General features: G+C 39.4%; 4 protein-coding genes across 4 annotated transcripts; all 4 read left to right on the top strand.

Annotated features, from left to right (window-relative positions):
* The first annotated feature begins 1,525 nt into the window (after positions 1–1,525).
* LOC145895561 (1,4-alpha-glucan-branching enzyme-like) lies at positions 1,526–4,921 on the top strand. The gene is made up of 15 exons (XM_082984362.1): positions 1,526–1,635; positions 1,730–1,896; positions 1,956–2,065; positions 2,131–2,259; positions 2,340–2,566; positions 2,658–2,864; positions 2,933–3,048; positions 3,126–3,253; positions 3,327–3,425; positions 3,487–3,597; positions 3,661–3,823; positions 3,886–4,070; positions 4,141–4,271; positions 4,349–4,466; positions 4,526–4,921. The coding sequence occupies exons 1-15, from the start codon at positions 1,526–1,528 to the stop codon at positions 4,919–4,921; spliced, it is 2,397 nt and encodes a 798-aa protein (XP_082840488.1).
* Positions 4,922–7,015: 2,094 nt separating this feature from the next.
* LOC145895559 (1,4-alpha-glucan-branching enzyme-like) lies at positions 7,016–10,403 on the top strand. Its single transcript, XM_082984361.1, has 15 exons — positions 7,016–7,125; positions 7,220–7,386; positions 7,446–7,555; positions 7,621–7,749; positions 7,830–8,056; positions 8,148–8,354; positions 8,423–8,538; positions 8,616–8,743; positions 8,817–8,915; positions 8,977–9,087; positions 9,151–9,313; positions 9,376–9,560; positions 9,631–9,761; positions 9,831–9,948; positions 10,008–10,403. Exons 1-15 carry the CDS (start codon positions 7,016–7,018, stop codon positions 10,401–10,403), a joined length of 2,397 nt encoding a protein of 798 aa, XP_082840487.1.
* Positions 10,404–14,775: 4,372 nt separating this feature from the next.
* Positions 14,776–18,166, top strand: LOC145895558 (1,4-alpha-glucan-branching enzyme-like). Its single transcript, XM_082984360.1, has 15 exons — positions 14,776–14,885; positions 14,980–15,146; positions 15,206–15,315; positions 15,381–15,509; positions 15,590–15,816; positions 15,908–16,114; positions 16,183–16,298; positions 16,376–16,503; positions 16,577–16,675; positions 16,737–16,847; positions 16,911–17,073; positions 17,136–17,320; positions 17,394–17,524; positions 17,594–17,711; positions 17,771–18,166. The coding sequence occupies exons 1-15, from the start codon at positions 14,776–14,778 to the stop codon at positions 18,164–18,166; spliced, it is 2,397 nt and encodes a 798-aa protein (XP_082840486.1).
* A 2,080-nt stretch (positions 18,167–20,246) lies between these two features.
* LOC145895557 (1,4-alpha-glucan-branching enzyme-like) lies at positions 20,247–23,637 on the top strand. Its single transcript, XM_082984359.1, has 15 exons — positions 20,247–20,356; positions 20,451–20,617; positions 20,677–20,786; positions 20,852–20,980; positions 21,061–21,287; positions 21,379–21,585; positions 21,654–21,769; positions 21,847–21,974; positions 22,048–22,146; positions 22,208–22,318; positions 22,382–22,544; positions 22,607–22,791; positions 22,865–22,995; positions 23,065–23,182; positions 23,242–23,637. The coding sequence occupies exons 1-15, from the start codon at positions 20,247–20,249 to the stop codon at positions 23,635–23,637; spliced, it is 2,397 nt and encodes a 798-aa protein (XP_082840485.1).
* Positions 23,638–25,410: the final 1,773 nt, after the last annotated feature.

The following is a 25,410-nucleotide window of genomic DNA, read 5'->3' as shown; positions in this document are numbered from 1 at the left end:
ATCCAGTATTACAAACACTCTGATGATTTTAAACAGCCCCTAAATCCACTAAAAATTCCTCCAAACACGCTCAAATTGGACCTAGCACCAGCACAAGCACCCGTTCCTATTCAACCAAAAATGGACCTCCGTGCGTCACTGATCGCTTTGTTACGTCGTATGTACGTTACATTGTGACAGAGGAATACAAGTTGGTCTTTTACCGCCGGCCAAACTTACTTTAGTGGAAATACAGATGTGCGGGCAGCTCCCGCTGCGAGGGTTGTGCTGTTGGCATGTGATCAAACTGACACTAAGTGCTAAATCCTATGGGCACTCGAGGAAAGTTGTCAAGCAAGCTTACCTATGGTAGAATGAAAAGTGTTGGCGAAATACTGATTTTACCCGCGGAATGTTTCAAGGGAAAACTTAGGTATTGCAAACGCAAATATTATCACGTGGATATTACAAGAAAAATAGTAGCGAACGAGCTCATTGCGACTCGGACTAAAAAAGACAATTCGTACGTTGCTTGGTTATATGCTGTCGCAACCACGATCTCAGTAGAAGCGACTGGTTTGCGGTTTGTTAAAATATTATGTCAATATTATATAAGCAATGACCATTCGACAATCCAGAAAAGCTGGTGATACACATTTTTGAGCATTTAAATATTTGCGGAACAATAATTTCTGTTCATCGACTTACTAGTCTATCGAAAACGGGAATAGTCTGCACACAAAAAACTTATTTGTAACACAAACTAAAACGCAATTACGAACAAATTGCACGAGCGACTGAAATAATCTAAATTATTACGGCGCACGATGGCGCTAATCACCATCGTTTGTGAGAAAGATCAGTTGCACACCGACCGAAGCATCGAATGTAAAATAAACGTTTTTGCCAGCAAAGTCGCCAAATCTTTACGACAGCAGGAGTACGTTTGTGCGTAATACGGAAATGATTTTGTCTCTTTTTCGTTATTCAGACAACAAGAGCGGCCTTGAATAACTCGGAACTCGTCCAAGTACAAAGGTTTTTTTTGTGAAAGTAATTTTTTCATTCCTGACATTTTGTTGAGGTGGCATTAAGTTTATGAGGTTTACCTTACATTATTGTCAAAACGCATCATATTATTGAATAAGAGAAAGTGTAAGCGTACTTTTGGTTGAATTCCGACCAAACGCACCCGCATTTTAATCTTTGTGATATTGAATTAAATTCGCATCACAAATGATTTCAGACCATTATAGTTGGATTACATTGTCATTAAACTTATTCCTTCCTGTTATGTTCATGTAGTGGTAAGCTGTGAACATTGTTGAATAATCAAGTCTCTTTGTATTCCAAATTATTATCCTAATCCTTGCCAATCTCACTTTATTGCCCGACAATCCCATTAAGAGCGAACTTCTTCCTTTTTACGCCCTATATAAATTCCATCGCAACATACCTACATCACAACATTCGTTGAAATCTCGGTCAAGCTGCGTTATAACCGCTTACTTAACCTTTGATTCGAATCTCATATCGTGGAGCAAAAATGGAATTCTCAGGTCACGACAATCTTCAACAATGGGGAGTTCCCGAAATCGAAAGCTTGTTTGCAAATGACCCAAGATTAAGAAGCTTTGAAAAGGATATCAGACTTAGGTAAATGAAAGACAGTAAAATACAAAACCGTTGTAATTAAATCTAAAGGTTGGTCAAGTAACTATAAATAATATAACTAATATTGGTGTTGTAGATATGGAATGTTTGAAAAAGCGCTGATGGACATTGAACGCGAGGAAGGAATGGATCGGTTCAGTCGAAGTTACGAAACTTTCGGTGTTGTTCTCACACAAGAGGGAGGAATTCAATGCAGGGAATGGGTTCCCAATGCGAGGGCCGTCTACCTAATGGGAGATTTTAGTGAGTGTGTAGCTTCAAATCGCATCTCTTCGTGTATTTAAGCCACAATGCTTGTTCAGACAACTGGGAAAAAATAATGTACAAGGACATCGGATATGGTCAGTGGGAAATGTTCATGCCACCAAATCGAGATGGTAGATGCCCAATAAACCATCTATCCGAACTGAAGGTAGATGGCTTGCTTTACTCAGACATTGATGTGGAAACACAAATAACAAAATTGTTTAATTTCAGCTTGTGGTTGAAACGAAAGACAATCAGATATTGGAAAGAATTTCACCGTGGGCAAAATACGTGACCCAGTGCGGATCAACGTTTACATGGCGCTTTTGGAATCCGTCTTCAAATAAATCTTGTCAACGAGTACGTGATATGGTTTGCTTTTCTTCACGTTGTCAAAAGCGAGAGCCGAACAGAAAAACAAATTAAAACTTTATTTCCAGTTTGCAAACAATCAAATTTCGAAGCCCGAACGTTTGCGCATTTACGAAGCTCACATTGGGATCAGCTCCGATCGTTGTCAAGTATCTTCTTACAAGCAGTTCACCACAGATGTTCTTCCTCGCATTCGCGATCTAGGCTACAACTGCGTGCTTCTCATGGCAATTATGGAGCATCCTTATTATCCGAGCGTTGGTTACCAAGTTACCAACTTTTTTGCGCCCTCAAGGTGAGTCCACGTTTTAGTGATAGAATTGTGAGTTTTTGCCTCAGTTCAGGATTACGTGTAGTTTACAAAAACACTTGTGTCATGATCGCAGCCGATATGGGACTCCTGACGATCTGAGGGAGTTGATAAACGTCGCACATGGGATGGGAATTTACGTCATGATGGATGTTATGCACAGTCACGCATCGAAGAATGGCTGGGAAAGTTTAGATCGCTTTGATGGCACTGATGAGTGTTTCTTCCGTTCTGATAGACGGGATTTCAGGGAAAATGACGCGCGAAAGTTTGACTTTACAAAGTAAGGGGCATTGCGATGGTTTACGTACAATCATCTCTGTGTGATGGCGCATGTAAAAACTTGTTTAGGTGGGAAGTTCTTCGATTTTTACTGTCCAACCTCCGTTATTACGTGGAAAACTTTGGATTCGACGGTTTTCGGTTTAATGGAGTAACGCCAATGATCTACCACAATCAAATTCCTGGTAAATGTACTTATCAGTATTAGTGCAATTGCAATACTTAAAAAGCGTTTGTTTTGTAAATTTTTAATGATCTTTAGACATCCAATCTGTTGATAACTACCGACAATACTTCGGAATGCACATGGACATTGGAGCAATGGCTTACCTATTGCTTGCAAACAAAATTTTGCATCGATACTATCCAAAAATCATAACCATTGCAGAGGTAGGACTTGTCTTTGTTTGGTCAACAAAAAATCGAACAAAGATTTAAAGAGTGTGTTTTTTGCTGCGTATAGGAGTATACCGAATTTCCAAGTTTGACTCGTCCTGTCAATCAAGGTGGATTCGGTTTCGATTACAGATTATCGATGCATATTCCAAGTCAATGGATGCAGGTAAAACCATGGCAGCATCAAGGAGCGTCATTTTCTACTGTAACGGGTTTCGCGTTTTCAGATATTAAACGGAATGTCGGATGAAAACTGGGGAATGAGCGAAATTTGTCAAATGTTGTCCGAACGGAGGACAGGGGAAAGATATATCACGTACCCAGAAGACCACCAACAGGTTAACGATTTAACTTTTAGATTTGAACATTCATTGTCTGATGTTATAAATTTTAATGTTCAGAGCATGGATTGTCAATGGACGATTGCAAGGCAACTTATGGACAATGAGTGTATGTTGGACCGGCGGGAAATGTCACCGAGATTGGACAGAGGAATGAGTCTCCACAAGATGATCAGACTTATCACAAATGCCTTCAGTGGAAAATCATACCTGAATTTTATGGGTAAATTACTTTATTGGCATAAACGTTGTTTTACATGTTTACCAAAAGGAACCCTTTCGCAGGCAACGAGTTCGCTCATCCAGATTGGGTTGAGTTTCCATCGTTACAGAATGGAGACAATTACCAACTGGCAAGAAGACAGTTTGAGCTTGCTGATGACAAGCAGCTGAGATACAAATACCTCAATAATTTCGATATCGCAATTAACCGTTTGGAAGAACGATTTGGTTGGTTAAGTTCCCCTCAGGTATAGGATAATTATTGTTTCCGTTGGTATTCACTTGCAGTGCACGTTTCCACAATCCAATTGATCTTAGGGACTTGTTACACGTCAACACGATGATGAGAAAGTGATTGTATTCGAAAGAGCCGGCCTGGTCTTCATGTTTAACTTTCATCCTACAAAAAGTTATCCCAATTATCGAATCGGTGTACGAACATCAGGAACGTGAGTATGCATATGGTTTGGGTATACCCTATGCACAGTTCGCGTTCCGTCGTAAATAACACACTTTCGCGTTGAAGGTACAAGATTGTTTTGGACAGTGACCAAAAAATGTTTGGAGGTCACGGTAGAAATGAAGCTTCGGTGGATTTCCACACTCAACAACAATCGTGTGACAATAACCCATGTTCACTGATGGTAAGATGCTATCATACTGTCATTCAAACGAATCACTACATCTTTCTATTTTGCTCAAGGTTTATTTGCCGTCACGTTGTGTTATTGTAATGGCGAGCGACGCCCTTTCTCATTGGTCCAACGACGTGAATGCCAATCGGGTTTATTATGGATACGATGATTGTCGTGATCGCGGCCGTGACTACAACTCGCGGAGCACTTCACCGTGGCGTCGTGAACGTAGCCACAGTCGTGGTCGTTCGCCGAGCTGTGAAACTCGCTTGAGGGAGATGAATTTGGGCGAATCGAGAAGAGATAAGAGTCCATACAGATGTGCAAGTTTTGGTAGAAGTCAACCAGTTTACAATGCTTCTGGCTGCTCTTCTCATCGATTTCTGCAAAACGGGCGTAGCCCGTCACGTTCCAGATCTGTTGGATTTTCAGGCGTTTCTGGTCGTCGAGCTTCGGGATATTGATTGGTTTCAAATAAAATATCCACACGAAACTACATATTTGTTGTGCTGTGTTGATTGTTGTAATTCTTATTTGTTGTTTGTGTCACAAAATGACCTTTGTCTTTCTGCATTGTTGTCAGAGCTATTATTGAATAAACAAAAGTTTATTGGACTCTATTGGTGTAAATGTTACGAATTAAAATAAACTCAATATGAAGATTTAATTCGATATGATGTTTTGTTGGAGATTCCGAAATCCTGTACCCCTCGTTAAATGGCCAGTAATTTCACGAAAGTTTAGTTTCAATAACGGTTAAAGACGGGATACCTTTATGGCAATTGTGCGTCTAGCGTGACAACGAAGCGAACGTCCATGAAACAATGACGGCAGTATATCCCAAAACAGCCGTAGTGAAAGGCTTGGTTTGCATCAGCTAGTTTGTTGTTTTATGTTAATTACGCATAGTAAAACATACACTGCCAGAAATACGCAAATAATTAGGTAGACTACACGATTCATATCTCTGCAAATTTCAATTGCATTTCTTGGTGTTTTTACAATTCAAATAATGTCAACTGAGAATGTCTAATACTGTATTACAAACACTCTGATGATTTGAAACCCCCCCTAAATCCACTAAAAATTCCTTCAAACACGCTCAAGTTGGACGTAGCACCAGCACATGCACCCGTTCCTATTCAACCAAAAATGGACCTCCGTGCGTCACTGATCGCTTTGTTACGTCGTATGTACGTTACATTGTGACAGAGGAATACAAGTTGGTCTTTTACCGCCGGCCAAACTTATTTTAGTGGAAATACAGATGTGCGGGCAGCTCCCGCTGCGAGGGTTGTCCTGTTGGCATGTGATCAAACTGACACTAAGTGCTAAATCCTATGGGCACTCGAGGAAAGTTGTCAAGCAAGCTTACCTATGGTAGAATGAAAAGTGTTTGCGAAATATTGATTTTACCCGCGGAATGTTTCAAGGGAAAACTTAGGTATTGCAAACGCAAATATTATAACGTGGATATTACAAGAAAAATAGTAGCGAACGAGCTCATTTCGACTCGGACTGAAAAAGACAAATTCGTACGTTGCTTGGTTATATGCTGTCGCAACCACGATCTCAGTAGAAGCGACTGGTTTGCGGTTTGTCAAAATATTATATCAATATTATATAAGCAATGACTATTCGACAATCCAGAAAAGCTGATGATACACATTTTTGAATATTTAAATATTTGCGGAACAATAATTTCTGTTGATCGACTTACCAGTCTATCGAAAACAGGAATAGTCTGCACACAAAAAACTTATTTGTAACACAAACTAAAACGCAATTACGAACAAATTGCACGAGCGACTGAAATAATCTAAATTCTTACGGCGCACGATGGCGCTAATCACCATCGTTTGCGAGAAAGATCAGTTGCACACCGACCGAAGCATCGAATGTAAAATAAACGTTTTTGCCAGCAAAGTCGCCAAATCTTTACGACGGAAGGAGTACGTTTGTGCGTAATACGGAAATGATTTTGTCACTTTTTCGTTATTCAGACAACAAGAGCGGCCTTGAATAACTCGGAACTCGTCCAAGTACAAAGGTTTGTTTTGTGAAAGTAGTTTTTTCATTCCTGAAATTTTGTTGAGGTGACATTAAGTTTATGAGGTTTACCTTACATTATTGCCAAAACGCATCATATCATTGAATAAGAGAAAGTGTAAGCGTACTTTTGGTTGAATTCCGACCAAACACACCCGCATTTTAATCTTTGTGATATTGAATTAAATTCGCATCACAAATGATTTCGGACCATTATAGTTGGATTACACTGTCATTAAACTTATTCCTTCCTGTTATGTTCATGTAGTGGTAAGCTGTGAATATTGTTGAATAATCAAGTCTCTTTGTATTCAAAATTATTATCCTAATCCTTGCCAATCTCACTTTATTGCCCGACAATCCCATTAAGAGCGAACTTCTTCCTTTTTACGCCCTATATAAATTCCATCGCAACATACCTACATCACAACATTCGTTGAAATCTCGGTCAAGCTGCGTTATAACCGCTTACTTAACCTTTGATTCGAATCTCATATCGTGGAGCAAAAATGGAGTTCTCAGGTCACGACAATCTTCAACAATGGGGAGTTCCCGAAATCGAAAGCTTGTTTGCAAATGACCCAAGATTAAGAAGCTTTGAAAAGGATATTAGACTTAGGTAAATAGAAGACAGTAAAACACAAAACCGTTGTAATTAAATCTAAAGGTTGGTCAAGTAACTATAAATAATAAAACTAATATTGGTGTTGTAGATATGGAATGTTTGAAAAGGCGCTGATGGACATTGAACGCGAGGAAGGAATGGATCGGTTCAGTCGAAGTTACGAAACTTTCGGTGTTGTTCTCACACAAGAGGGAGGAATTCAATGCAGGGAATGGGTTCCCAATGCGAGGGCCGTCTACCTAATGGGAGATTTTAGTGAGTGTGTAGCTTCAAATCGAATCTCTTCGTGTATTTAAGCCACAATGCTTGTTCAGACAACTGGGAAAAAATAATGTACAAGGACATCGGATATGGTCAGTGGGAAATGTTCATGCCACCAAATCGAGATGGTAGATGCCCAATAAACCATCTATCCGAACTGAAGGTAGATGGCTTGCTTTACTCAGACATTGATGTAGAAACACAAATAACAAAATTGTTTAATTTCAGCTTGTGGTTGAAACGAAAGACAATCAGATATTGGAAAGAATTTCACCGTGGGCAAAATACGTGACCCAGTGCGGATCAACGTTTACATGGCGCTTTTGGAATCCGTCATCAAATAAATCTTGTCAACGAGTACGTGATATGCTTTGCTTTTCTTCACGTTGTCAAAAGCGAGAGCCGAACAGAAAAACAAATTAAAACTTTATTTCCAGTTTGCAAACAATCAAATTTCGAAGCCCGAACGTTTGCGCATTTACGAAGCTCACATTGGGATCAGCTCCGATCGTTGTCAAGTATCTTCTTACAAGCAGTTCACCACAGATGTTCTTCCTCGCATTCGCGATCTAGGCTACAACTGCGTGCTTCTCATGGCAATTATGGAGCATCCTTATTATCCGAGCGTTGGTTACCAAGTTACCAACTTTTTTGCCCCCTCAAGGTGAGTCCACGTTTTAGTGATAGAATTGTGAGTTTTTGCCTCAGTTCAGGATTACGTGTAGTTTACAAAAACACTTGTGTCATGATCGCAGCCGATATGGGACTCCTGACGATCTGAGGGAGTTGATAAACGTCGCACATGGGATGGGAATTTACGTCATGATGGATGTTATGCACAGTCACGCATCGAAGAATGGCTGGGAAAGTTTAGATCGCTTTGATGGCACTGATGAGTGTTTCTTCCGTTCTGATAGACGGGATTTCAGGGAAAATGACGCGCGAAAGTTTGACTTTACAAAGTAAGGGCCATTGCGATGGTTTACGTACAATCATCTCTGTGTGATGGCGCATGTAAAAACTTGTTTAGGTGGGAAGTTCTTCGATTTTTACTGTCCAACCTCCGTCATTACGTGGAAAACTTTGGATTCGACGGTTTTCGGTTTAATGGAGTAACGCCAATGATCTACCACAATCAAATACCTGGTAAATGTGCTTATTAGTATTAGTGCAATTGCAATACTTAAAAAGCGTTTGTTTTATAAATTTTCAATGATCTTTAGACATCCAATCTGTTGATAACTACCGACAATATTTCGGAATGCACATGGACATTGGAGCAATGGCTTACCTATTGCTTGCAAACAAAATTTTGCATCGATACTATCCAAAAATCATAACCATTGCAGAGGTAGGACTTGTCTTTGTTTGGTCAACAAAAAATCGAACAAAGATTTAAAGAGTGTGTTTTTTGCTGCGTATAGGAGTATACCGAATTTCCAAGTTTGACTCGTCCTGTCAATCAAGGTGGATTCGGTTTCGATTACAGATTATCGATGCATATTCCAAGTCAATGGATGCAGGTAAAACCATGGCAGCATCAAGGAGCGTCATTTTCTACTCTAACGGGTTTCCCGTTTTCAGATATTAAACGGAATGTCGGATGAAAACTGGGGAATGAGCGAAATTTGTCAAATGTTGTCCGAACGGAGGACAGGGGAAAGATATATCACGTACCCAGAAGACCACCAACAGGTTAACGATTTAACTTTTAGATTTGAACATTCATTGTCTGATGTTATAAATTTTAATGTTCAGAGCATGGATTGTCAATGGACGATTGCAAGGCAACTTATGGACAATGAGTGTATGTTGGACCGGCGGGAAATGTCACCGAGATTGGACAGAGGAATGAGTCTCCACAAGATGATCAGACTTATCACAAATGCCTTCAGTGGAAAATCATACCTGAATTTTATGGGTAAACTACTTTATTGGCATAAACGTTGTTTTACATGTTTACCAAAAGGAACCCTTTCGTAGGCAACGAGTTCGCTCATCCAGATTGGGTTGAGTTTCCATCGTTACAGAATGGAGACAATTACCAACTGGCAAGAAGACAGTTTGAGCTTGCTGATGACCAGCAGCTGAGATACAAATACCTCAATAATTTCGATATCGCAATTAACCGTTTGGAAGAACGATTTGGTTGGCTAAGTTCCCCTCAGGTATAGGATAATTATTGTTTCCGTTGGTATTCACTTGCAGTGCACGTTTCCACAATCCAATTGATCTTAGGGACTTGTTACACGTCAACACGACGATGAGAAAGTGATTGTATTCGAAAGAGCCGGCCTGGTCTTCATGTTTAACTTTCATCCTACAAAAAGTTATCCCAATTATCGAATCGGTGTACGAACATCAGGAACGTGAGTATGGTTTGGGTATACCTTGCACAGTTCGCGTTCCGTCGTAAATAACACCCTTTCGCGTTGAAGGTACAAGATTGTTTTGGACAGTGACCAAAAAATGTTTGGAGGTCACGGTAGAAATGAAGCTTCGGTGGATTTCCACACTCAACAACAATCGTGTGACAATAACCCATGTTCACTGATGGTAAGATGCTATCATACTGTCATTCAAACGAATCACTACATCTTTCTATTTTGCTCAAGGTTTATTTGCCGTCACGTTGTGTTATTGTAATGGCGAGCGACGCCCTTTCTCATTGGTCCAACGACGTGAATGCCAATCGGGTTTATTATGGATACGATGATTGTCGTGATCGCGGCCGTGACTACAACTCGCGGAGCACTTCACCGTGGCGTCGTGAACGTAGCCACAGTCGTGGTCGTTCGCCGAGCTGTGAAACTCGCTTGAGGGAGATGAATTTGGGCGAATCGAGAAGAGATAAGAGTCCATACAGATGTGCAAGTTTTGGTAGAAGTCAACCAGTTTACAATGCTTCTGGCTGCTCTTCTCATCGATTTCAACAAAACGGTCGTAGCCCGTCACGTTCCAGATCTGTTGGATTTTCAGGCGTTTCTGGTCGTCGAGCTTCGGGATATTGATTGGTTTCAAATAAAATATCCACACGAAACTACATATTTGTTGTGCTGTGTTGATTGTTGTAATTCTTATTTGTTGTTTGTGTCACAAAATGACCTTTGTCTTTCTGCATTGTTGTCAGAGCTATTATTGAATAAACAAAAGTTTATTGGACTTTATTGGTGTAAATGTTACGAATTAAAATAAACTCAATGTGAAGATTTATTTCGATATGTTTTGTTGGAGATTCCGAAATCCTGTACCCCTGGTTAAATGGCCAGTAATTTCACGAAAGTTTAGTTTCAATAACGGTTAAAGACGGGATACCTTTATGGCAATTGTGCGTCTAGCGTGACAACGAAGCGAACGTCCATGAAACAATGACGACAGTATATCCCAAAACAGCCGTAGTGGAAGGCTTGGTTTGCATCAGCTAGTTTGTTGTTTTGTGTTAATTACGCATAGTAAAACATACACTGCCAGAAATACGCAAATGATTAGGTAGACTACACGATTCATATCTCTGCAAATTTCAATTGCATTTCTTGGTGTTTTTACAACCCAAATAATGTCAACTGAGAATGTCTAATCCTGTATTACAAACACTCTGATGATTTGAAACCCCCCCTAAATCCACTAAAAATTCCTTCACACACGCTCAAGTTGGACGTAGCACCAGCACATGCACCCGTTCCTATTCAACCAAAAATGGACCTCCGTGCGTCACTGATCGCTTTGTTACGTCGTATGTACGTTACATTGTGACAGAAGAATACAAGTTGGTCTTTTACCGCCGGCCAAACTTATTTGAGTGGAAATACAGATGTGCGGGCAGCTCCCGCTGCGGGTAGATGCTAAAGAACCACCCCACAGCTTGGTCGGCAATTGTGGTCATAGAAATCGTGCAAATATGGGGTATATTGGTTTTGGTATAGAGTAAACAAACACCTGTCAAATTAATTTGGTAGCATTATTTAAATATCAATTAATTTTTAATCATTTGCCGAACTAGCATCTGATGCCGAAATAACAGTAATACCTTGTAGGTCTCATGTAGGTCTAAAACAGAAACAAAACTGATTAGTATTTATAAACCAATAGCTTAGTACACTACAATAATAGGAAAGAATATTCACTCACATTTGCTCCTTTCTCTGTCTGACTCTAAAACAGAAACAAAACTGATTAGTATTTATGAACCAATAGCTTAGTATGCTACAATAATAGGAAAGAATATTCACTCACATTTGCTCCTTTCTCTGCCTGACTCTAAAACAGAAACAAAACTGATTAGTATTTATAAACCAATAGCTTAGTATGCTACAATAATAGGAAAGAATATTCACTCACATTTGCTCCTTTCTCTGCCTGACTCTAAAACAGAAACAAAACTGATTAGTATTTATAAACCAATAGCTTAGTACGCTACAATAATAGGAAAGAATATTCACTCACATTTGCTCCTTTCTCTGCCTGACTCTAAAACAGAAACAAAACTGATTAGTATTTATAAACCAATAGCTTAGTATGCTACAATAATAGGAAAGAATATTCACTCACATTTGCTCCTTTCTCTGTCTGCCTCTAAAACAGAAACAAAACTGATTAGTATTTATAAACCAATAGCTTAGTATGCTACAATAATAGGAAAGAATATTCACTCACATTTGCTCCTTTCTCTGTCTGCCTCTAAAACAGAAACAAAACTGATTAGTAGTTATTAGCCAATAGCACACTACATAGACTTACAATAACCAGATTTAAATAGTGTTTATGCACGTACTAAATAGTGTTATATATAAGTATAAAGATTAGTATTTTTACATGTCTCTTCCAGAAAATTTCTTCTGGGACCCATCTGTAAAAAATTAAATGAGATAAAATTCTTTACTTGTCAACTTATTTTATATGACAGTAATGACACCACTTACTCCGATGTTTTGGGGATCTTGTTTTCACTAAATTAAAAAAAGTGTGTTGGTTGGCAAAAACTTGATTCAACTGTGATTAATTTAGTAACAATACTTTGTTTACGATCTCAGTTGGCTCCCAATATTTCTGGATGTAATGCACTTGCAAACACTCATGGCATTTGCGACACACAATTTCAAAATCTATCAGGGCAATTACATTATTGGTCACAGAATTGGCTTGTTCATTGACAGCATTTCTTCCAAAAAATTCATTTTTGAGCATAACTTGCACAGTTTAAGAACCCAACAACAAGACCAACACTTTTCTACATGTTTTTAATGGGCATCATAAAGATTTGGTTAATAAACGCAACATGTATAACAAGTATCTTACGATTGCAGCCGGCAAAATTCCTCCTTTTCGAGGAATCTATAAAATATATTCAGTTAAAGTAAAGGGGTAATCAGTGGACACCACCACAAAAATAAAACTATGCTTGTCTTCAACTTTATCTTGTGCATGAGGTTTTAAATTTTATCTGGTGCACTCAACAATTACCCAATGCACATCTTTGCATTCAGGGGTGTTACTATCGGACACTGACACCATGTATTAGTGTCATAACAATAGCCGTCCAAAATTTTAGTATAAAGAAGTGTTATTCTTACCTTTTTCGCGTTGCAAATTTCTGTGAACATAAAATTATGTCAAACGTATATTTTTTCAACAAAAAATATGCAAGTAATTCTCCACCTACCTTTTTGGGTTGTTGCTGGTGGTGGTGATGGTGGTGGTGGTTAACCACCACCGATTGAACGGAATTAAAGTTAAACTCCATTTCTAAATTAACAAAAGCATTATTAAATAAAGAATACTAACAACGTACAGTTATACAAATAACTTTTCTTATGAAACCACACAAACGCCATCGCACGCTGCAAAAAAGGACCTTGTTCACGTGATTTCTTTCCCGCCGTTCATTCCGTGATATCCCTACATGAGACCTACAAGGTATTACTGTTATTTCGGCATCAGATGCTAGTTCGGCAAATGATTAAAAATTAATTGATATTTAAATAATGCTACCAAATTAATTTGACAGGTGTTTGTTTACTCTATACCAAAACCAATATACCCCATATTTGCACGATTTCTATGACCACAATTGCCGACCTAGCTGTGGGGTGGTTCTTTAGCATCTACCCCCGCTGCGAGGGTTGTGCTGTTGGTATGTGATCAAACTGACACTAAGTGCTAAATCCTATGGGCACTCGAGGAAAGTTGTCAAGCAAGCTTACCTATGGTAGAATGAAAAGTGTTTGCGAAATATTGATTTTACCCGCGGAATGTTTCAAGGGAAAACTTAGGTATTGCAAACGCAAATATTATAACGTGGATATTACAAGAAAAATAGTAGCGAACGAGCTCATTTCGACTCGGACTGAAAAAGACAAATTCGTACGTTGCTTGGTTATATGCTGTCGCAACCACGATCTCAGTAGAAGCGACTGGTTTGCGGTTTGTCAAAATATTATATCAATATTATATAAGCAATGACTATTCGACAATCCAGAAGAGCTGATGATACACATTTTTGAATATTTAAATATTTGCGGAACAATAATTTCTGTTCATCGACTTACCAGTCTATCGAAAACAGGAATAGTCTGCACACAAAAAACTTATTTGTAACACAAACTAAAACGCAATTACGAACAAATTGCACGAGCGACTGAAATAATCTAAATTCTTACGGCGCACGATGGCGCTAATCACCATCGTTTGCGAGAAAGATCAGTTGCACACCGACCGAAGCATCGAATGTAAAATAAACGTTTTTGCCAGCAAAGTCGCCAAATCTTTACGACAGAAGGAGTACGTTTGTGCGTAATACGGAAATGATTTTGTCACTTTTTCGTTATTCAGACAACAAGAGCGGCCTTGAATAACTCGGAACTCGTCCAAGTACAAAGGTTTGTTTTGTGAAAGTAGTTTTTTCATTCCTGAAATTTTGTTGAGGTGACATTAAGTTTATGAGGTTTACCTTACATTATTGCCAAAACGCATCATATTATTGAATAAGAGAAAGTGTAAGCGTACTTTTGGTTGAATTCCGACCAAACACACCCGCATTTTAATCTTTGTGATATTGAATTAAATTCGCATCACAAATGATTTCGGACCATAATAGTTGGATTACATTGTCATTAAACTTATTCCTTCCTGTTATGTTCATGTAGTGGTAAGCTGTGAATATTGTTGAATAATCAAGTCTCTTTGTATTCAAAATTGTTATCCTAATCCTTGCCAATCTCACTTTATTGCCCGACAATCCCATTAAGAGCGAACTTCTTCCTTTTTACGCCCTATATAAATTCCATCGCAACATACCTACATCACAACATTCGTTGAAATTTCGGTCAAGCTGCGTTATAACCGCTTACTTAACCTTTGATTCGAATCTCATATCGTGGAGCAAAAATGGAGTTCTCAGGTCACGACAATCTTCAACAATGGGGAGTTCCCGAAATCGAAAGCTTGTTTGCAAATGACCCAAGATTAAGAAGCTTTGAAAAGGATATTAGACTTAGGTAAATAAAAGACAGTAAAACACAAAACCGTTGTAATTAAATCTGAAGGTTGGTCAAGTAACTATAAATAATAAAACTAATATTGGTGTTGTAGATATGGAATGTTTGAAAAGGCGCTGATGGACATTGAACGCGAGGAAGGAATGGATCGGTTCAGTCGAAGTTACGAAACTTTCGGTGTTGTTCTCACACAAGAGGGAGGAATTCAATGCAGGGAATGGGTTCCCAATGCGAGGGCCGTCTACCTAATGGGAGATTTTAGTGAGTGTGTAGCTTCAAATCGAATCTCTTCGTGTATTTAAGCCACAATGCTTGTTCAGACAACTGGGAAAAAATAATGTACAAGGACATCGGATATGGTCAGTGGGAAATGTTCATGCCACCAAATCGAGATGGTAGATGCCCAATAAACCATCTATCCGAACTGAAGGTAGATGGCTTGCTTTACGCAGACATTGATGTAGAAACACAAATAACAAAATTGTTTAATTTCAGCTTGTGGTTGAAACGAAAGACAATCAGATATTGGAAAGAATTTCACCGTGGGCAAAATACGTGACCCAGTGCGGATCACCGTTTACATGGCGCTTTTGGAATCCGTCATCAAATAAATCTTGTCAACGAGTACGTGATATGGTTTGCTTTTCTTCACGTTGTCAAAAGCGAGAGCCGAACAGAAAAACAAATTAAAACTTTATTTCCAGTTTGCAAACAATCAAATTTCGAAGCCCGAACGTTTGCGCATTTACGAAGCTCACATTGGGATCAGCTCCGATCGTTGTCAAGTATCTTCTTACAAGCAGTTCACCACAGATGTTCTTCCTCGCATTCGCGATCTAGGCTACAACTGCGTGCTTCTCATGGCAATTATGGAGCATCCTTATTATCCGAGCGTTGGTTACCAAGTTACCAACTTTTTTGCGCCCTCAAGGTGAGTCCACGTTTTAGTGATAGAATTGTGAGTTTTTGCCTCAGTTCAGGATTACGTGTAGTTTACAAAAACACTTGTGTCATGATCGCAGCCGATATGGGACTCCTGACGATCTGAGGGAGTTGATAAACGTCGCACATGGGATGGGAATTTACGTCATGATGGATGTTATGCACAGTCACGCATCGAAGAATGGCTGGGAAAGTTTAGATCGCTTTGATGGCACTGATGAGTGTTTCTTCCGTTCTGATAGACGGGATTTCAGGGAAAATGACGCGCGAAAGTTTGACTTTACAAAGTAAGGGGCATTGCGATGGTTTACGTACAATCATATCTGTGTGATGGCGCATGTAAAAACTTGTTTAGGTGGGAAGTTCTTCGATTTTTACTGTCCAACCTCCGTCATTACGTGGAAAACTTTGGATTCGACGGTTTTCGGTTTAATGGAGTAACGCCAATGATCTACCACAATCAAATTCCTGGTAAATGTACTGATCAGTATTGGTGCAATTGCAATACTTAAAAAGCGTTTGCTTTGTAAATTTTTAATGATCTTTAGACATCCAATCTGTTGATAACTACCGACAATACTTCGGAATGCACATGGACATTGGAGCAATGGCTTACCTATTGCTTGCAAACAAAATTTTGCATCGATACTATCCAAAAATCATAACCATTGCAGAGGTAGGACTTGTCTTTGTTTGGTCAACAAAAAATCGAACAAAGATTTAAAGAGTGTGTTTTTTGCTGCGTATAGGAGTATACCGAATTTCCAAGTTTGACTCGTCCTGTCAATCAAGGTGGATTCGGTTTCGATTACAGATTATCGATGCATATTCCAAGTCAATGGATGCAGGTAAAACCATGGCAGCATCAAGGAGCGTCATTTTCTACTCTAACGGGTTTCGCGTTTTCAGATATTAAACGGAATGTCGGATGAAAACTGGGGAATGAGCGAAATTTGTCAAATGTTGTCCGAACGGAGGACAGGGGAAAGATATATCACGTACCCAGAAGACCACCAACAGGTTGACGATTTAACTTTTAGATTTGAACATTCATTGTCTGATGTTATAAATTTTAATGTTCAGAGCATGGATTGTCAATGGACGATTGCAAGGCAACTTATGGACAATGAGTGCATGTTGGACCGGCGGGAAATGTCACCGAGATTGGACAGAGGAATGAGTCTCCACAAGATGATCAGACTTATCACAAATGCCTTCAGTGGAAAATCATACCTGAATTTTATGGGTAAATTACTTTATTGGCGTAAACGTTTTTTTACATGTTTACCAAAAGGAACCCTTTCGTAGGCAACGAGTTCGCTCATCCAGATTGGGTTGAGTTTCCATCGTTACAGAATGGAGACAATTACCAACTGGCAAGAAGACAGTTTGAGCTTGCTGATGACCAGCAGCTGAGATACAAATACCTCAATAATTTCGATATCGCAATTAACCGTTTGGAAGAACGATTTGGTTGGCTAAGTTCCCCTCAGGTATAGGATAATTATTTTTTCCGTTGGTATATTCACTTGCAGTGCACGTTTCCACAATCCATTTGATCTTAAGGGACTTGTTACACGTCAACACGATGATGAGAAAGTGATTGTATTCGAAAGAGCCGGCCTGGTCTTCATGTTTAACTTTCATCCTACACAAAGTTATCCCAATTATCGAATCGGTGTACGAACATCAGGAACGTGAGTATGGTTTGGGTATACCTTGCACAGTTCGCGTTCCGTCGTAAATAACACCCTTTCGCGTTGAAGGTACAAGATTGTTTTGGACAGTGACCAAAAAATGTTTGGAGGTCACGGTAGAAATGAAGCTTCGGTGGATTTCCACACTCAACAACAATCGTGTGACAATAACCCATGTTCACTGATGGTAAGATGCTATCATACTGTCATTCAAACGAATCACTAAATCTTTCTATTTTGCTCAAGGTTTATTTGCCGTCACGTTGTGTTATTGTAATGGCGAGCGACGCCCTTTCTCATTGGTCCAACGACGTGAATGCCAATCGGGTTTATTATGGATACGATGATTGTCGTGATCGCGGCCGTGACTACAACTCACGGAGCACTTCACCGTGGCGTCGTGAACGTAGCCACAGTCGTGGTCGTTCGCCGAGCTGTGAAACTCGCTTGAGGGAGATGAATTTGGGCGAATCGAGAAGAGATAAGAGTCCATACAGATGTGCAAGTTTTGGTAGAAGTCAACCAGTTTACAATGCTTCTGGCTGCTCTTCTCATCGATTTCAACGAAACGGTCGTAGCCCGTCACGTTCCAGATCTGTCGGATTTTCAAGCGTTTCGGGTCGTCGGGCTTCGGGATATTGATTGGTTTCAAATAAAATATCCACACAAAACTACATATTTGTTGTGCTGTGTTGATTGTTGTAATTCTTATTTGTTGTTTGTGTCACAAAATGACCTTTGTATTTCTGCATTGTTGTCAGAGCTATTATTGAATAAACAACAGTTTTTTGGACTTTATTGGAGTAAATGTTCCGAATTAAAATAAACTCAATGTGAAGATTTAATTCGATATGATGTTTTGTTGGAGATTCCGAAATTCTGTACCCCTCGTTAAATGGCCAGTAATTTCACGAAAGTTTAGTTTCAATAACGGTTAAAGACGGGATATCTTTATGGCAATTGTGCGTCTAGCGTGACAACGAAACGAACGTCCATAAAACAATGACGACAGTATATCCCAAAACAGCCGTAGTGGGAGGCTTGGTTTGCATCAGCTAGTTTGTTGTTTTATGTTAATTACGCATAGTAAAACATACACTGCCAGAAATACGCAAATGATTAGGTAGACTACACGATTCATATCTCTGCAAATTTCAATTGCATTTCTTGGTGTTTTTACAATTCAAATAATGTCGACTGAGAATGTCTAATCCAGTATTACAAACACTCTGATGATTTTAAACAGCCCCTAAATCCACTAAAAATTCCTCCAAACACGCTCAAATTGGACCTAGCACCAGCACAAGCACCCGTTCCTATTCAACCAAAAATGGACCTTCGTGCGTCACTGATCGCTTTGTTACGTCGTATGTACGTTACATTGTGACAGAGGAATACAAGTTGGTCTTTTACCGCCGGCCAAACTTACTTTAGTGGAAATACAGATGTGCGGGCAGCTCCCGCTGCGAGGGTTGTGCTGTTGGCATGTGATCAAACTGACACTAAGTGCTAAATCCTATGGGCACTCGAGGAAAGTTGTCAAGCAAGCTTACCTATGATAGAATGAAAAGTGTTTGCAAAATATTAATTTTACCCGCGGAATGTCTCAAGGGAAAACTTAGGTATTGCAAACGCAAATATTGTCACGTGGATATTACAAGAAAAATAGTAGCGAACGAGCTCATTGCGACTCGGACTAAAAAAGACAATTCGTACGTTGCTTGGTTATATGCTGTCGCAACCACGATCTCAGGAGAAGCGACTGGTTTGCGGTTTGTTAAAATATTATGTCAATATTATATAAGCAATGACCATTCGACAATCCAGAAAAGCTGGTGATACACATTTTTGAGCATTTAAATATTTGCGGAACAATAATTTCTGTTCATCGACTTACTAGTCTATCGAAAACGGGAATAGTCTGCACACAAAAAACTTATTTGTAACACAAACTAAAACGCAATTACGAACAAATTGCACGAGCGACTGAAATAATCTAAATTCTTACGGCGCACGATGGTGCTAAAGAGAAAGATCAGTTGCACACCGACCGAAGCATCGAATGTAAAATAAACGTTTTTGCCAGCAAAGTCGCCAAAACTTTACGACAGCAGGAGTACGTTTGTGCGTAATACGGAAATGATTTTGTCGCTTTTTCGTTATTCAGACAACAAGAGCGGCCTTGAATAACTCGGAACTCGTCCAAGTACAAAGGTTTTTTTTGTGAAAGTAATTTTTTCATTCCTGACATTTTGTTGAGGTGGCATTAAGTTTATGAGGTTTACCTTACATTATTGTCAAAACGCATCATATTATTGAATAAGAGAAAGTGTAAGCGTACTTTTGGTTGAATTCCGACCAAACGCACCCGCATTTTAATCTTTGTGATATTGAATTAAATTCGCATCACAAATGATTTCAGACCATTATAGTTGGATTACATTGTCATTAAACTTATTCCTTCCTGTTATGTTCATGTAGTGGTAAGCTGTGAACATTGTTGAATAATCAAGTCTCTTTGTATTCCAAATTATTATCCTAATCCTTGCCAATCTCACTTTATTGCCCGACAATCCCATTAAGAGCGAACTTCTTCCTTTTTACGCCCTATATAAATTCCATCGCAACATACCTACATCACAACATTCGTTGAAATCTCGGTCAAGCTGCGTTATAACCGCTTACTTAACCTTTGATTCGAATCTCATATCGTGGAGCAAAAATGGAATTCTCAGGTCACGACAATCTTCAACAATGGGGAGTTCCCGAAATCGAAAGCTTGTTTGCAAATGACCCAAGATTAGGAAGCTTTGAAAAGGATATCAGACTTAGGTAAATAAAAGACAGTAAAATACAAAACCGTTGTAATTAAATCTAAAGGTTGGTCAAGTAACTATAAATAATATAACTAATATTGGTGTTGTAGATATGGAATGTTTGAAAAAGCGCTGATGGACATTGAACGCGAGGAAGGAATGGATCGGTTCAGTCGAAGTTACGAAACTTTCGGTGTTGTTCTCACACAAGAGGGAGGAATTCAATGCAGGGAATGGGTTCCCAATGCGAGGGCCGTCTACCTAATGGGAGATTTTAGTGAGTGTGTAGCTTCAAATCGAATCTCTTCGTGTATTTAAGCCACAATGCTTGTTCAGACAACTGGGAAAAAATAATGTACAAGGACATCGGATATGGTCAGTGGGAAATGTTCATGCCACCAAATCGAGATGGTAGATGCCCAATAAACCATCTATCCGAACTGAAGGTAGATGGCTTGCTTTACTCAGACATTGATGTGGAAACACAAATAACAAAATTGTTTAATTTCAGCTTGTGGTTGAAACGAAAGACAATCAGATATTGGAAAGAATTTCACCGTGGGCAAAATACGTGACCCAGTGCGGATCAACGTTTACATGGCGCTTTTGGAATCCGTCTTCAAATAAATCTTGTCAACGAGTACGTGATATGGTTTGCTTTTCTTTACGTTGTCAAAAGCGAGAGTCGAACAGAAAAACAAATTAAAACTTTATTTCCAGTTTGCAAACAATCAAATTTCGAAGCCCGAACGTTTGCGCATTTACGAAGCTCACATTGGGATCAGCTCCGATCGTTGTCAAGTATCTTCTTACAAGCAGTTCACCACAGATGTTCTTCCTCGCATTCGCGATCTAGGCTACAACTGCGTGCTTCTCATGGCAATTATGGAGCATCCTTATTATCCGAGCGTTGGTTACCAAGTTACCAACTTTTTTGCGCCCTCAAGGTGAGTCCACGTTTTAGTGATAGAATTGTGAGTTTTTGCCTCAGTTCAGGATTACGTGTAGTTTACAAAAACACTTGTGTTATGATCGCAGCCGATATGGGACTCCTGACGATCTGAGGGAGTTGATAAACGTCGCACATGGGATGGGAATTTACGTCATGATGGATGTTATGCACAGTCACGCATCGAAGAATGGCTGGGAAAGTTTAGATCGCTTTGATGGCACTGATGAGTGTTTCTTCCGTTCTGATAGACGGGATTTCAGGGAAAATGACGCGCGAAAGTTTGACTTTACAAAGTAAGGGGCATTGCGATGGTTTACGTACAATCATCTCTGTGTGATGGCGCATGTAAAAACTTGTTTAGGTGGGAAGTTCTTCGATTTTTACTGTCCAACCTCCGTCATTACGTGGAAAACTTTGGATTCGACGGTTTTCGGTTTAATGGAGTAACGCCAATGATCTACCACAATCAAATTCCTGGTAAATGTACTTATCAGTATTAGTGCAATTGCAATACTTAAAAAGCGTTTGTTTTGTAAATTTTTAATGATCTTTAGACATCCAATCTGTTGATAACTACCGACAATACTTCGGAATGCACATGGACATTGGAGCAATGGCTTACCTATTGCTTGCAAACAAAATTTTGCATCGATACTATCCAAAAATCATAACCATTGCAGAGGTAGGACTTGTCTTTGTTTGGTCAACAAAAAATCGAACAAAGATTTAAAAAGTGTGTTTTTTGCTGCGTATAGGAGTATACCGAATTTCCAAGTTTGACTCGTCCTGTCAATCAAGGTGGATTCGGTTTCGATTACAGATTATCGATGCATATTCCAAGTCAATGGATGCAGGTAAAACCATGGCAGCATCAAGGAGCGTCATTTTCTACTGTAACGGGTTTCGCGTTTTCAGATATTAAACGGAATGTCGGATGAAAACTGGGGAATGAGCGAAATTTGTCAAATGTTGTCCGAACGGAGGACAGGGGAAAGATATATCACGTACCCAGAAGACCACCAACAGGTTATCGATTTAACTTTTAGATTTGAACATTCATTGTCTGATGTTATAAATTTTAATGTTCAGAGCATGGATTGTCAATGGACGATTGCAAGGCAACTTATGGACAATGAGTGCATGTTGGACCGGCGGGAAATGTCACCGAGATTGGACAGAGGAATGAGTCTCCACAAGATGATCAGACTTATCACAAATGCCTTCAGTGGAAAATCATACCTGAATTTTATGGGTAAATTACTTTATTGGCGTAAACGTTTTTTTACATGTTTACCAAAAGGAACCCTTTCGTAGGCAACGAGTTCGCTCATCCAGATTGGGTTGAGTTTCCATCGTTACAGAATGGAGACAATTACCAACTGGCAAGAAGACAGTTTGAGCTTGCTGATGACCAGCAGCTGAGATACAAATACCTCAATAATTTCGATATCGCAATTAACCGTTTGGAAGAACGATTTGGTTGGCTAAGTTCCCCTCAGGTATAGGATAATTATTTTTTCCGTTGGTATATTCACTTGCAGTGCACGTTTCCACAATCCATTTGATCTTAAGGGACTTGTTACACGTCAACACGATGATGAGAAAGTGATTGTATTCGAAAGAGCCGGCCTGGTCTTCATGTTTAACTTTCATCCTACACAAAGTTATCCCAATTATCGAATCGGTGTACGAACATCAGGAACGTGAGTATGGTTTGGGTATACCTTGCACAGTTCGCGTTCCGTCGTAAATAACACCCTTTCGCGTTGAAGGTACAAGATTGTTTTGGACAGTGACCAAAAAATGTTTGGAGGTCACGGTAGAAATGAAGCTTCGGTGGATTTCCACACTCAACAACAATCGTGTGACAATAACCCATGTTCACTGATGGTAAGATGCTATCATACTGTCATTCAAACGAATCACTAAATCTTTCTATTTTGCTCAAGGTTTATTTGCCGTCACGTTGTGTTATTGTAATGGCGAGCGACGCCCTTTCTCATTGGTCCAACGACGTGAATGCCAATCGGGTTTATTATGGATACGATGATTGTCGTGATCGCGGCCGTGACTACAACTCACGGAGCACTTCACCGTGGCGTCGTGAACGTAGCCACAGTCGTGGTCGTTCGCCGAGCTGTGAAACTCGCTTGAGGGAGATGAATTTGGGCGAATCGAGAAGAGATAAGAGTCCATACAGATGTGCAAGTTTTGGCAGAAGTCAACCAGTTTACAATGCTTCTGGCTGCTCTTCTCATCGATTTCAACGAAACGGTCGTAGCCCGTCACGTTCCAGATCTGTCGGATTTTCAAGCGTTTCGGGTCGTCGGGCTTCGGGATATTGATTGGTTTCAAATAAAATATCCACACAAAACTACATATTTGTTGTGCTGTGTTGATTGTTGTAATTCTTATTTGTTGTTTGTGTCACAAAATGACCTTTGTATTTCTGCATTGTTGTCAGAGCTATTATTGAATAAACAACAGTTTTTTGGACTTTATTGGAGTAAATGTTCCGAATTAAAATAAACTCAATGTGAAGATTTAATTCGATATGATGTTTTGTTGGAGATTCCGAAATCCTGTATCCCTGGTTAAATGGCCAGTAATTTTACGAAAGTTTAGTTTCAATAACGGTTAAAGACGGGATATCTTTATGGCAATTGTGCGTCTAGCGTGACAATGAAACGAACGTCCATGAAACAATGACGACAGTATATCCCAAAACAGCCGTAGTGGGAGGCTTGGTTTGCATCAGCTAGTTTGTTGTTTTATGTTAATTACGCATAGTAAAACATACACTGCCAGAAATACGCAAATGATTAGGTAGACTACACGATTCATATCTCTGCAAATTTCAATTGCATTTCTTGGTGTTTTTACAATTCAAATAATGTCAACGGAGAATGTCTAATCCAGTATTACAAACACTCTGATGATTTTAAACAGCCCCTAAATCCACTAAAAATTCCTCCAAACACGCTCAAATTGGACCTAGCACCAGCACAAGCACCCGTTCCTATTCAACCAAAAATGGACCTCCGTGCGTCACTGATCGCTTTGTTACGTCGTATGTACGTTACATTGTGACAGAGGAATACAAGTTGGTCTTTTACCGCCGGCCAAACTTATTTGAGTGGAAATACAGATGTGCGGGCAGCTCCCGCTGCGAGGGTTGTGCTGTTGGCATGTGATCAAACTGACACTAAGTGCTAAATCCTATGGGCACTCGAGGAAAGTTGTCAAGCAAGCTTACCTATGGTAGAATGAAAAGTGTTTGCGAAATATTGATTTTACCCGCGGAATGTTTCAAGGGAAAACTTAGGTATTGCAAACGCAAATATTATAACGTGGATATTACAAGAAAAATAGTAGCGAACGAGCTCATTGCGACTCGGACTAAAAAAGACAAATTCGTACGTTGCTTGGTTATATGCTGTCGCAACCACGATCTCAGTAGAAGCGACTGGTTTGCGGTTTGTTAAAATATTATATCAATATTATATAAGCAATGACTATTCGACAATCCAGAAAAGCTGATGATACACATTTTTGAATATTTAAATATTTGCGGAACAATAATTTCTGTTTATCGACTTAATAGTCTATCGAAAACGGGAATAGTCTGCACACAAAAAACTTATTTGTAACACAAACTAAAACGCAATTACGAACAAATTGCACGAGCGACTGAAATAATCTAAATTCTTTCGGCGCACGATGGCGCTAATCACCATCGTTTGTGAGAAAGGTCAGTTGCACACCGACCGAAGCATCGAATGTAACATAAACGTTTTTGCCAGCAAAGTCGCCAAATCTTTACGACAGCAGGAGTACGTTTGTGCGTAATACGGAAATGATTTTGTCACTTTTTCGTTATTCAGACAACAAGATCGGCCTTGAATAACTCGGAACTCGTCCAAGTACAAAGGTTTTTTTTTGTGAAAGTAATTTTTTCATTCCTGACATTTTGTTGAGGTGGCATTAAGTTTATGAGGTTTACCTTACATTATTGTCAAAACGCATCATATTATTGAATAAGAGAAAGTGTAAGCGTACTTTTGGTTGAATTCCGACCAAACGCACCCGCATTTTAATCTTTGTGATATTGAATTAAA

The sequence above is a fragment of the Ascidia mentula genome, chromosome 3 (genome assembly GCF_947561715.1).
Source record: "Ascidia mentula chromosome 3, kaAscMent1.1, whole genome shotgun sequence".
NCBI classification, from domain to species: domain Eukaryota; kingdom Metazoa; phylum Chordata; class Ascidiacea; order Phlebobranchia; family Ascidiidae; genus Ascidia; species Ascidia mentula.
This window is presented reverse-complemented; position numbering and strand designations above follow the sequence as displayed.

Bases quoted from the DNA above. Each gene is read 5' to 3' on its own strand.
- LOC145895558 (XM_082984360.1), top strand. From the start codon at position 14,776: ATGGAGTTCTCAGGTCACGACAATCTTCAACAATGGGGAGTTCCCGAA. The intron at 16,299-16,375 runs GTAAATGTACTG...AATGATCTTTAG, and splicing joins CTACCACAATCAAATTCCTG to ACATCCAATCTGTTGATAAC. The intron at 16,676-16,736 runs GTAAAACCATGG...TCGCGTTTTCAG, and splicing joins TTCCAAGTCAATGGATGCAG to ATATTAAACGGAATGTCGGA.
- LOC145895557 (XM_082984359.1), top strand. From the start codon at position 20,247: ATGGAATTCTCAGGTCACGACAATCTTCAACAATGGGGAGTTCCCGAA. The intron at 22,545-22,606 runs GTAAATTACTTT...ACCCTTTCGTAG, and splicing joins ATCATACCTGAATTTTATGG to GCAACGAGTTCGCTCATCCA. The intron at 22,792-22,864 runs GTATAGGATAAT...TTTGATCTTAAG, and splicing joins GTTGGCTAAGTTCCCCTCAG to GGACTTGTTACACGTCAACA.
- LOC145895561 (XM_082984362.1), top strand. From the start codon at position 1,526: ATGGAATTCTCAGGTCACGACAATCTTCAACAATGGGGAGTTCCCGAA. The intron at 1,636-1,729 runs GTAAATGAAAGA...TTGGTGTTGTAG, and splicing joins GAAAAGGATATCAGACTTAG to ATATGGAATGTTTGAAAAAG. The intron at 4,071-4,140 runs GTATAGGATAAT...AATTGATCTTAG, and splicing joins GTTGGTTAAGTTCCCCTCAG to GGACTTGTTACACGTCAACA.
- LOC145895559 (XM_082984361.1), top strand. From the start codon at position 7,016: ATGGAGTTCTCAGGTCACGACAATCTTCAACAATGGGGAGTTCCCGAA. The intron at 8,057-8,147 runs GTGAGTCCACGT...TCATGATCGCAG, and splicing joins AACTTTTTTGCCCCCTCAAG to CCGATATGGGACTCCTGACG. The intron at 8,539-8,615 runs GTAAATGTGCTT...AATGATCTTTAG, and splicing joins CTACCACAATCAAATACCTG to ACATCCAATCTGTTGATAAC.